We start from the raw sequence: 12,146 nt of genomic DNA, 5'->3' as shown, positions 1-12,146 counted from the left end.
CCTCAGGGCAGGGTTAACAAATACCAATCATACTCGCATTCCATCAAGTCTGATGGGCTGTGGCTCTTAGGTTAGACACATGGTCAACACATGTCTGCTTCATTTGGCACTGTTCATGGGTGCTTTACTCTTTTTGCTGTTTTGTGCCTACTGATTGAGTGTTAATGATTTATGAAGTAGTTACACGATTGTGCTGCCCTATGAATTTATTTCACAACATTTCTCCTGTTTTGTCTGTATTATTTATGCCAATAAAGGTTGCTGTGTGTGTGTGAAGTAGTTTAGTGTGTCTATATCAATGCACTATATTATTTCATATTATGCTACTTAAATAATGGTTTGTTGCGAAATGTAAATTTTAATACATTCCCCCCCCCCATTTTATAAAATGTCAGTAAACATACAGATACAGAACCTGGATAAAATAAGGATGGAAAGGAGTGGGAAAGGGAAAACGAGATTGGTGGGGAGAGCATTTAATGGCATCACACAGAAATGTATGGATTTTAATTATGAGTTTTCACTGTGCTGCCTAAGATAGAGTGGAGTAAATGCTGTGAGTCACGATCTGAATGCAACTGCTAGATAGGACTAATGGGAGAGAAGTAATTGGGAACTGAAATTCACAAGAGCATATATCTGTAAATCAGACCAGCAAAGAGGCTGGTACAGTCTGAGGTGTTAAATTTCTGTTGCCTGAGACAGATTGTATGAGAATCCTTGGCTGACTTTAGTATCTGCTTGGGCACGATACCCTGCAGTTTATGTGACTCAGGTTGTCAATACTGAAGTTCAGTTCATAAGTCTAAATGATGCCTTTGACAGAATAAAGACTCCTCTTGCACCCTCCCCTCCACCAGCTCTCTCCATCGCCATCACTGTTAAACGCCACAACTATGAAAAATCAATGGTCCGGTGGAGGTGGCTTTTGCAGGGATTAAAGCCATTGGAACTGTGAGAATTAGAGGATGAGAGCCGGATCTCTTTGGAATCAGTGATCTGGCATGTTGCACAGCAAGAGTGTGCTCCTTATTGCCCTCTCGCTTTATCATCCATATGTCTTGGCGCAAATGTGCCCCTGGATCCCTGCAGTCTCTGGACAACTGTGCTATTTCTGAGCTGGGGGGAGAGGAATTCCCAGATATTGAAAGCAGAGAGATAGTTGTTTTTGTGGTACAAATCCCTGGAAAACACAGCTGTATCAAAAAGGAAAGAAGAGGGGAAGAAATCTGTCATATAATAGAGTGCACTATAAAGGTATTGCAGTTCTCAGCCAACTAGCACTAAAGAGGTTTATTTTATAGTTGGTAAACAAATGCTGATTTTTTAAAAATAGAAATCATGAGTATTTTCTACTTTTTATAATTACTTGTGCAGAGAGGTCTCTTTATGTAGTTCTGGCTGTAATACAAGTCATGGGTTTTACAAAGAAACATGAGGATAAGGTCATAATACAAATTGTTTAAGAAATAAACATATTTTGAGACATGACTGTAAGTGTGACAGAAATGTTGTTTACACTGTCTTTGTTTAACTGCTGCTCTTAATTGGCTTTTCATGTTTTATCACATTCTGTGAATGCAAATACTCCTTCAATTATTGGTATTTGATGGTTATGGTATAGTAGGTTGAAAGCTTTTTAGCTGTTTCACATATGGCATAATCACTGCTGCTTCTTGATGGTTTCTGTACATCTCACTGATGGTTTTCGCTGACCTAGGAATCATAAACTTTTAAAGCTAGCTTTTTGACATGGAGATCCCATCCCCCAAGCCGACAGCTCAAACTGAGCATGCTCTTGGCTCAGTGATAGTGTGCATTTAGTATAGCTGAACAGAGGTGGACTCCTTATATGCTCTTGACCCTCTGTTATCAAACCATGCCAAAGAAATGGGGGCAGACTATACAGAGGCAGCTGGGTTCTGTGCCTTCCAAGGTTATGTTATCCTTATTCCTCAGGACCTTTCTGGCAAATAGTCCAGTTATGGCAAACCCTAAGTGTATGTTGGTCTCCTATACAGGGAGAGTTTTTAATCTCTCTTTTATTCAGTTACTGAGTTATTATGACAACACTAATACATAGGGGTGTAATGTCCATCCCTAAGGGGACAACAGTATATGATTAAAATCTAAATGCAGTGAGCTGACTGCACGAGTACATTTTCTCTGCTAGAAATACCTAATTGACTTCACTCTGAGGAAAGGCAATATCCCTTCCCCCCATCTAAGTACTGTGATAGTAGTTTTCTTTACCCCCATAGTATATAGTATATAGAAATAGTTCTGCCATAGGTTCTAGTACCAGCACCCTCCCTTGCTGGAAGCATCACTATTTTCTCCTTCTCTTCCCTGAAAATCCCTGAAGCCTCTCCCTATAGCCTTTTCCTGCTTTCTTCTCTCCTTCCTAACCCCCCCCCCCCCCGCCGCCGCCAACCTGCCTTTATAGGGCCCCTTGTCTTCAGCTTTCCCTCCAACTTTTATTTCAGAAACCAAGGCTTGAAGGCTGGCAGTTCTGTTATGGTTACCTAACAAGAAATAGATCAAGATGGGTAGCCATTTTAGTCTGTCTGTAGTAGTAGAAAAGAGCAAGAATCCAGTAGCACCTATAAGACTAACAAACATTTGTGGTAGGGTATTAGCTTTCGTGAGTCACAGCTCACTTCTTCAGAGATCTGAAGATACCATATATTTTGGTAGCAAGCGCTACTGAGAGTGTTTGTTTCTTAACAGTACGGGTATTACTTATATCATTTTTTTTAAAAAAAACACCCCCCTTTTTTTTTTAGATTTCACATTTTTCTACAAACTTGAAACTTATCTCAAATTTGTAGAAACACCTTTCTTGACTATTCATCGATCCAGTCTCTTGATTTAAGTACCTGCACAGTTATAAATTATTTTTAAAATATTGTTGACCATGCTAGAAGGCAGTGTTTAGTGCTATCAGAGAGGGGCAGGAAAAAGTAACTAACAAGTAAGAAAAATCTCACTGAGAAGGTTCCAAATTAATGCTTCTGTGGCAAATGAAAAAGAACCAAGTCAAAAGTGCAGCTCCTCCCCTCATATGCTGCAAATGTGATAGGTCATTTCAACCTATTATGAAGCAGTAATTTCAAGTCTGATGAGCTCTCTCAAGTACAGGGCTCAAGTACAGTGCTCAGCTGTGTCATTGTGAGGGAAGTGGGACAATCAAAGGCAGCATCTTGGGCACAGCCTTGGCTGAGTTTTGTTCTTTCTTGTGAGGAAAAAAGAGAGAAGTTGCAAGTAGTAAGCTGCTCTGCCTGATTTGCAGTGAACAAGTAATAAACAGTCTGGCTTCCTGTGGAAGCTTGACGTTTACAGAAAACCTGCACCTCAGTGCCTGCAACCATGTTTTATTTTGATCAGCTGCAGCATAGCAGAGACAGGTAATTATCATAATCTAACAATTAGCCTGGCATCTTTTCCCAGTGTTTAATTATCCAGATAAACAGTAATTGAATAGAGAGGAGGACTTAATAACGAAAGGAAAAACTTTCCCTCTGCCTCACACACTGCTTTCCTGGTCTAAGCATAATTTTGTGGCATTATGGCTTTATACATTTGTGCCTTGTTAGTTGCTTAGTGGGATTTAGGCTGTTCTTCACTACATTAGAGCTTTATGCAGAGTATCTAATGATGCTTAGCTCATGGTTATCATACACTCATTGTTTTTTTGTTGGTTTGCTTTCTGTGTTTTTGCCTTAATTTTAGCAGTTATAAAGTGCACACTTTTCTTGCACACTTCCTTCTGCACCTGGAAGAACACAGCTTTTTGTAGAGAATAGGAAAGAAATTAACGCTTTATCTGATTACTCCATTGTTCAGTGAATTGGACGCACTGCTGTTTTCAAATACTCTGAGAACAAAATAAATTGAATGACAAACCTAGCAAATGGAGTAGGATAAATTATAAGAGTATTTAAGACGTGTTTATTTATTGTAGTACTATTTTCAGAAATAGCTCTTTAGCAGCAGCCAAAAGATAGACCTCCAACTATTTTTGTAATGCCTATACATTTTGTTTTATTCTTCGTTAAGTCTAATTAGTAACCAAAATATTTTTAAATTGTCTTATTACAGCTGAATAGTGAGAAAATTTGAAATGAATCGGCAGAATTCTTCAAAAAGATAATGGAGTGGTGATTGTTCTGTTGAGAGTTTATCATAGGTAGTATTTGGATTCACACTGAATGTTGGCAGTTTTATGGATGATTTTGTGTGCCTTTTCTTAATTGATTAAATCACTGGCTATATACTAACCAGACTGTGAATTCACATATTGAATTCTAATATAACAGTAATTGTTTGTTTTCATGAAAATAAGTCTTGGAGATCTTTGGAATTGTACTTTCCCCTGCTATCTGAAAACTATTTTGCAACAAAATATCTTTGGGAGTTGCATCTGACTTGAACAAAATAACAAACTATAGTTTGCTGCCGTCCAGGAAGTCTTCAGTTACTGAGTAGTGTGTAGAAAAGAGTCCAGTAGCACCTTTAAGACTAACCAACTTTACTGTAGCATAAGCTTTCGAGAATTGAATTGTGCACTCCTCCATCAACTTTTTCTACCTTGTAAACATTTTCATAGGTAGGGTTCCTTGGTTGGGAAACACTGGCTTACATTAATGTACTTCTGCAAGGGGTAAGGATAAGTGAGATGACAGCCTTGTGTCTGACGTCTCTTTGGGAGCTTTTCTGGACTAGAATATGAGCTAGATTGGTACTCTCTGTGCTTCTGATTTATGTGTACATGTTATACAGGAAATTCTTTAATTTCCTGTAAGGCATCTCTCTGTAAAAGATGGGATGCTACTCAGTGCTGAAAATAGAAGGTACTTGGGTTAAAAAAAAAGCAGTACTGCTGATAGGATAGGCATTTTGCAAGGGAATATATGACCAATATATATGGTTTGTATGGGAAAATCTGCAAGAAGAACCTATTGCTATTTTTATCCATCTATATGATAATAGGCAATTAGTGTCAGTTGTGCTGTTTTTATACCAAGATTTGATGGTATTTTTTAAAAGAAGAAAGTGAAAGAACGAGCAGCACGCAAAAATATTGCTGCATTCTAAATATCTAGTTAAGTAGATCACCTCTTATATCCAAAGCCAACAAAGTTATTAAATGCAAGACAAGAGTCACATATGCTTCAGAATTACATGTATTTTAAAAATGTATATGGTACTGGTCGTGACATCAGAATTAATTTCAGAAAGTATTTTCCATATTGTATATTTATTTGGATTCCTCTGCATTCAGCATTGCTGCAGCTGAAAAAAATACGTGGTGTCTGGGAAACTTAAGTATCCTTACATCTGTTGCTACTCCCATCAAGTCTGGGCTGACTTGGTGTAAGTGTGAGCTTTGTGTACAGTTCTTAATTTTTGACTACACAGATGCTGTGGGTTAGGAGCTACTTAACTGTCTTTGCCATGCCTGCTCAGTAGTGTGCAAGTTTCCATGACCCTATAGGAATGTCACCTTACTGAATGTAAAGGTTAATTGCGCTTGAACAACAGCAGTGTGTTTTCTTTCATGCAACAAGGTAGCATAAGAAGGCAACTAGCATTATTAAGAAGCAAGCAAGCAAGCAATGTGTGTTGATTTGCCAGAGGCCATCATGTTCTCAATACCAATTGAAAATTAGAAGCATTATTAAAAAGATTCGAGGTTTGTTTGTTGGCAAGGGGTTGAGTTCTCTAACATCCATTTGGGAGGCAAAATAAGGGTACATTCTGACCAGGTTTTGAATGGGAATGGATTTGTTTTTAATGTCTACACCTGATAGCCTTGTAAGAGGTTAGTTCCATTCACCTGTGGAAAGCATAAATTTCAACCAGGCAGGGAGGCATCTGTAAATGTCTCCTCCACGCCCCCCCCCCTTATGTTGTCAATGAAGAATCTGTCTGGGTGGGCTAGCCAGTTCTCCCACAAGCTTCTTAGGGTGGAGTGGTAAGCACCACTGCATTTCTTTTCTTTTCTCCACCACCATGGTCTGGTGGATGCAGCCTCTCTAGGGCTGATTCACCTGAGACCTCAGACTTATAACCAGTGAGCAGTAAAATAATTATATATCAGCATGTTCCTTCCTTTATGTTGCCCTTTCTTCCTCATAGTGGATAGAAAAAAGAGGTAGGGAAAAAACAGGAACCATGTAACCCAGAGAGCTCCACAAGGTAGCACAAGAGTGGACTGACCAACTAAAACAGATAAATAAAGAGACTCAACATCTCATTGGCAAGAAGAATCACCCATCAATCAGGACATCCTCCTTACTCCTAAGAGGAAGTAACCTTCATGTTTATCCCAAAGTTTATTTTTCAGCTTTCACATAAGTTGTGTATGTGTGTTTAATTAAACAATAGGTGGAATTTTGGAGTAATTTTTACAGATACACCATAAGTGTCAATGGAGGAGTAGTGGCATACCTTCCATGTAATTTCCACCTTCAAGTTTGGAGAGGCCACTGTAATATTTCAGCGATGTGAGTCACACACAGTAGTATCCAAGACTCCTGCTACAGGCCACAAAGCAGTATTCAAGGTTTGTTAGTAGAATCAGGATACCTACTGATCACTAAAAGATCCCTTTCTTACAGCAATTTAGTGCTTGGATATCAAGATACTGGAGATTTACAGTGTCTTAATTGTTTATTTCCAAATATACAAGCGGAGGTTTTTGAAAGAAATGGATTTCTGTGGGAAGCTACTACCCCTCAGCCTTGTATCAGCTCAGAGCTCTTTCTGTTTCTCTTTCTGCCTCCTTCCCTGAATTAAAAACTGCCAGACTTTTGCATTCCAAGCCCCCAAGAAAAACCAAGCCCATTCCCAGTGATCATGAGCATGACAGCCAAGCTCTTAACAACACTGAACTAGTCTTCACTGGTACATAAGTAAGTACTGTGTTATGGGTTCATCATTCTTTGCTGACATGATGTTTTTGAGCAAATGCGGTCTCATTACGGGCAGTATTCTACATTTTCTATACATTAGAAGAGTCACTCTGACAATATTTAAGTCCTTCATCCTACCAGTAAGGGAAAGATAACAAATCTAAAGCAATTTTCTAATGTTTGTATCACTCTTTTAGGTGCTATAGTACCTTATTGATTGAAGCAGGTGTGACTTCTGAAATATTGTTCTTACTGTGTTTCAGATTAGAGCCACATATTGACTAGAATTAAATGTATCAGTCTTTTATTGCCATACTACACATGGTCTTCCATCTGTTAAAAACATATTGTATTATGGCTAAATTACTCTAAGAGATGACTACATTGTTCTGAATATATCCTTATAGGGAACCAAATGATGATTGCTTTTCTTCCTGAATTAGATAGTAAGAATGGCAGCTGGCAGAATGTAGGTCTATCCGGTGCTTACAATGTGTACCTCAGGTGAAAGGGGTGTTGTATTTAAATCTGTCACAATATCTTTATAACTGTCTTGTGCATTTGACAGTGGTGCTGTCAAGGAAAAGAAACTGCAGGTAGTGATGACCAATCAGTCCAGAATGCAAAAGACAGCTGATAGATGTCAGCGTTTACTGCTCTGACACTCTGCATATGCCACTGGAGTACAACATGTATTCATGTGACTGTTTGACATGCTGCTCATAAGACAGTTAATGCAGACTTGTAAACTTCCACTGAAGATTAGAATTCCTTTTGAGAAAAAGAATGAAAGCATATAGCTTTAAAACTATCCTTTATGCTCTTGAGGCTTAACAGTTAGAATCTTATTAAAATGTTAAGGTGAAATGTTGGATGGTCACACAGCCATGGTTAGTTGGCATAGAGGTTGTCCCTACATTTGTATAGATTTTCCACAATGCCATGTGTATAGCTACTGAAAATGAAGTCATTTGTGATGAGATTTGTATAGTTCATTCAGCAACCATATGTTTGATGAACACTCAGAGTTGATAGAAAGGTTTGTGCAAACACAGAGCCTTCTGCAAGTTTTCTTGTGAGTAGGTTCCCTTGACCTCAGTGTGGACTAATCTGCTCTGTCTCAGGTGCCTGAGAGAGTATCCCGCGGGTAACTTGCAAATTTCCCTCTGCATTAAGTTCCTACCTGCTTTGGCCACGCATGGTGGCACAGTGACAGCAAAAACAACCTTACTACTGTTGCAACACTACTTAACATGGCTCATAATAGTGTGTGTGTGTGTACTTCCTCATCTGGTTCAAATTTCAGCTATCACCTAAGTGCTGATAATTCATATCCTAGAATTCTTTTAACTGAACAGCAGTATTGACTTTGTGTATTTTGACAATTGAATTATATTCCTTTTCAAAATCTCTCCAAGGTGAACCAGGGTTTTCTTGGATCTTGACTAAATGTTGCCAGCAATTAAGAAAAAGTAAAGATAAACAAGGGTTTGTAGGAAGTGCACGTGCCTGTAATGACCTTAGGGTTTGGTTTTTTTTTGCAGAACTGGTATCTCCCACCTTGTTTGCTATTTGTATGTGTACCGCAGGCAGGTTTTCCTTTTTAATAGAAGAATGTAAGACATTCTCAATAGAAAGCACAAGGGAAGAGAGACTACCGTATAGATTTGGAGGCAATTTTATAAACACAAAGGCAAACTTGAAACAGTCATGGCCTTTTATTTAAAAGGCACAAAGTTCAAAACACTTGCTCAAGTTATTTCTTTGGCTTCACAACATTGCTTTTCTGTGAAAAGGGTGAAAAGTGATTTTTTAAAAAAAGTTTGGATGTATTTTATAGCAGGGTAAACTAAGCTCGTTCTGGTTTGTATCATTTTTAGATTCCAGCGGGGTGACTACCACATTGATGTCTGCATCAATGACTATTTGGATGTATTCTGCCCTCATTACGAGGATTCGGTGCCAGAAGATAAGACTGAACGCTACATACTTTATATGGTAAACTTTGATGGCTACAGTTCCTGTGATCACACCTCCAAAGGATTCAAGAGGTGGGAGTGTAATCGGCCTCACTCTCCAAATGGACCATTAAAGTTCTCTGAAAAATTCCAGCTCTTCACTCCCTTCTCATTAGGATTTGAATTCAGGCCAGGCCGGGAATATTTCTACATCTGTGAGTATAAGGAAATTTATCATTGTTGCTTAGCAGCTGGAGTAAACTATGGCCATTTTTCACCTATGCAAAAAGGCCAGTCCGTATATCCTACAGATGTGTCTGAGTATATCTCTGCCGATTTCAGAATCCCCAGATAAAATCACCATGAATATGGGACCACAGATTAAATTAAAAGCACATTTTTCTTTCACACATTGAATTATATAGCCAGCTGCATTCATGCGACATAAGTGAACAGTGCTGCAGTTATTCAAGAAGGCTTTCCTTATTGTTGGTTATTATTCACACACCTTTTAAGAACAGGAGTGTTCTATTACTGGTTTCATTCAGTGAAGGTTCAGGGAGATTTTCCAGAATTCTTGTTGATGCGTCATTGTACAAGGAGTCATTTTGTTGGATTTGTGGCATCCTTGAATGGAGGAAAGTGTGATCTATATCTGCACTGATCATGTGGATGGACAGATGGGAAATTACTCATCTTTAAAGTTTCTATATCCCTGCTGTTTTGAGCAGACTTAGACTTGGTGTTAAAAATGAACATATACTAGTTAAACTGAAGTAATGTTCTTGAGAATGTAATCACACTGGATTGGATCCTAGGTAAAGTCCATGCACGGACTTCTCTGTCTCTCTTATCCTGCTGCAGTCCAAAATCCCCCATGAAATGCTGCTCCTGGTTAAGGAGGGGACCCTCAGGAGCCATAGGGGGGATTTGGAGGTCTGCCATGGACAGGCATCAGTGAAAATCATACTCCCCTGCCCACACATGTGGAGCAAACCCATTATGTTCATTTAAACTTCTCCATTTGAGGGAGGGTTTTTAAATGTACTGAAGAATCATCAAGGTAACTTTAAAGTCACAAATAATTTACTGCAGATAAGAAAAACACCTTAATTTCCAAAACTGCTGGAATATCCTTGGTGCCATAGAAATGGTTAATAGTAGAGAAATGTGGTTTCTAAATATGCTGTAGCTGCAAATATTACACAGCAGCATTATTTAGTGTAATAATGTCTCAGGATAAATAACAGTCTTCACCAATCCAAGAAGACTTTTTATTCAGAGCAGCTGTTTCCTAGAGCAAGTAAGGGATACAAAATGCAGTGGGAGCAGGTTTCCAAGCAAATTACCCTAAAGGAATTCACACACCTGCATCAGTAAATGAGAACATACTGCTTCACCATCAAAGCATTTTTGCAGTGATTTGGTTTAGAGGTGAGGTAGTGGGAGAAGTAGATTTTAGAAGAGAAGCATCATTGTGGTTTGTATACAAATGTGCCAATGGCATAGTTTTGAGATTTTGGTGACCTTAGAGCCATATTCCTTCATTGCAAGACCTTTAAAATTATTTTCCTTTAGTAAGGAATACATTTCATCCAATTTACATGAGTAAGATCTACTGGTTACCAATACATTTCTATAAATATAAATATATACAATATAAATATATAAAATAATATAAATATCGATTATGTAAATAACAAATAAAAATAAATAAATTTGAAGTTCTGAAATAACAGTGTATACCATATTTCATGCTGCAGAACAGGAAGTTAAAAGTTTTTCAAAATGAACCAGATCCCAGTTGATATGTTGTTAGTTGTGTGTGTGTGTGTGTTGCTGTCAGTGTTCATGACCCTCAACTGAGCACAAAACATCAAGTCCTTTCCTAAGAAACCTACCATCTGAAATCAGGAACAAGGAAGAGAACAAAGGGAGTGAGAAGAGCTAAATTTAAACACCTGTACGCTACGCTCCAAAGAACACAAATAAAGCTTGTTCTCTTTCCTCCTCTGCAGGCTGGGCTGAAGAATTGAATCTTGTCATGGGGCAAACAAAACTCCAATATATTTTTCTACTCTGCATAAGCAGGGAGAGCCCAGGCACAATGGACAAAATAGAACTTGCGCCTGCAGCAGCAAATTACATTGAATTATATTTATTTATATGCCCCCTTTCTCCTGAGCATCTCAGGACCCAAGGCTGAAATCAGATTTTAATTCCAAAATAGTGTAATGTCTGAATGGAGCCTCAATTAAACTAGAAGAAAAGTATGTTCATTTCAGTGACATGTACTTATGCTAAGTTTCAGTGAGAAGAAAGAATTTAAAGAGTTGGTCCAAAGACAAAAAACGTGGGTTTTTAAGGGAGAACTGTAAGGAAGAGAGCTAAGTAATGTCATGCTGATAGTCTTGGAGTAAAGGCATTTCAAGGTATTAAAAGAGCAAGAAAGAAAGGACATGTTTAAAGAAGCCAGGTCTTTTGAATCGCTGATGGGATGATAGGGTTGAAGGAGCAAAGCAGAGTTGAAGGAGCTTCATGACTGTAGCTGCGGTGAAAGAGTTACCACATTGAGTATGTAGCATCCCCATTCTTCTGCTTCTATTTCTTGAAAAATAATGTTTTTTTAAAAAAAATCTTTAAGGGTATTCACTCTTATTGAAATATTTAAATTTTTTTCTCTGGCAAAGTAGGTAACGTATTAAGCGGCTTTCACAGGAGTTGAAGCATATGCCTATGTGCGTTCTCTTATTCTTGAGCTTTCTCTGCATGCCAGAATGTAATGAAAATAAATTGGAACAGTAACAGTTGCATTGTTTCACTGCTGATTTCCTGAGATATGTCCTGTGAAAACATGTCAGAACTAAATTCTGGTTCATATCCTGTGAGTAAATAAAAAAGGACTTCTAGCCAAGTGGAGATGATTGTGAAATGAATTAATTCTCATCATTTGGTACTGATCTTACTTATGCAAACATTCCCTTTGACTTTGTACATCTCCTGTGTCTCTAAGGGGTATGAGACTTCATTTAGCCCCTGTGAGCAACTCAGGTTATGTATTTTCTCATAACATGAATTTTACTACTTGAAAGCTCTGTCTACCACACAGGAAAGCTAGGCAAGGATATTTACGCTGAAAAATGAACTCTTGCTGATTCATTGTGTTTCTTTTACATTAAAAGCCCTGCAGGTAGCACTTGTTGCAAATTTATAAAACATTTTTAATTGGCTTTTGGAGTTGAGAAAAGCACATGACCATAATACTTTACTG

At 38.2% G+C, this 12,146-nt stretch overlaps 1 protein-coding gene across 1 annotated transcript in view; it reads left to right on the top strand.

Annotated features, from left to right (window-relative positions):
• The window catches only part of EFNA5 (ephrin A5), a 326,426-nt gene that overhangs the window by 247,354 nt on the left and 66,926 nt on the right, over window positions 1–12,146 (top strand). Inside the window, exon 2 of the mRNA XM_054986682.1 lies at window positions 8,798–9,090. Coding sequence (XP_054842657.1) covers window positions 8,798–9,090 — 293 coding nt within the window. The remainder of the gene's footprint in view (window positions 1–8,797; window positions 9,091–12,146) is intronic.

This window comes from Eublepharis macularius, chromosome 8 (assembly GCF_028583425.1).
Source record: "Eublepharis macularius isolate TG4126 chromosome 8, MPM_Emac_v1.0, whole genome shotgun sequence".
NCBI lineage: Eukaryota > Metazoa > Chordata > Lepidosauria > Squamata > Eublepharidae > Eublepharis > Eublepharis macularius.
Note: the sequence above shows the minus strand (reverse complement) of the source record. Positions and strands in the feature narration are given on the sequence as shown.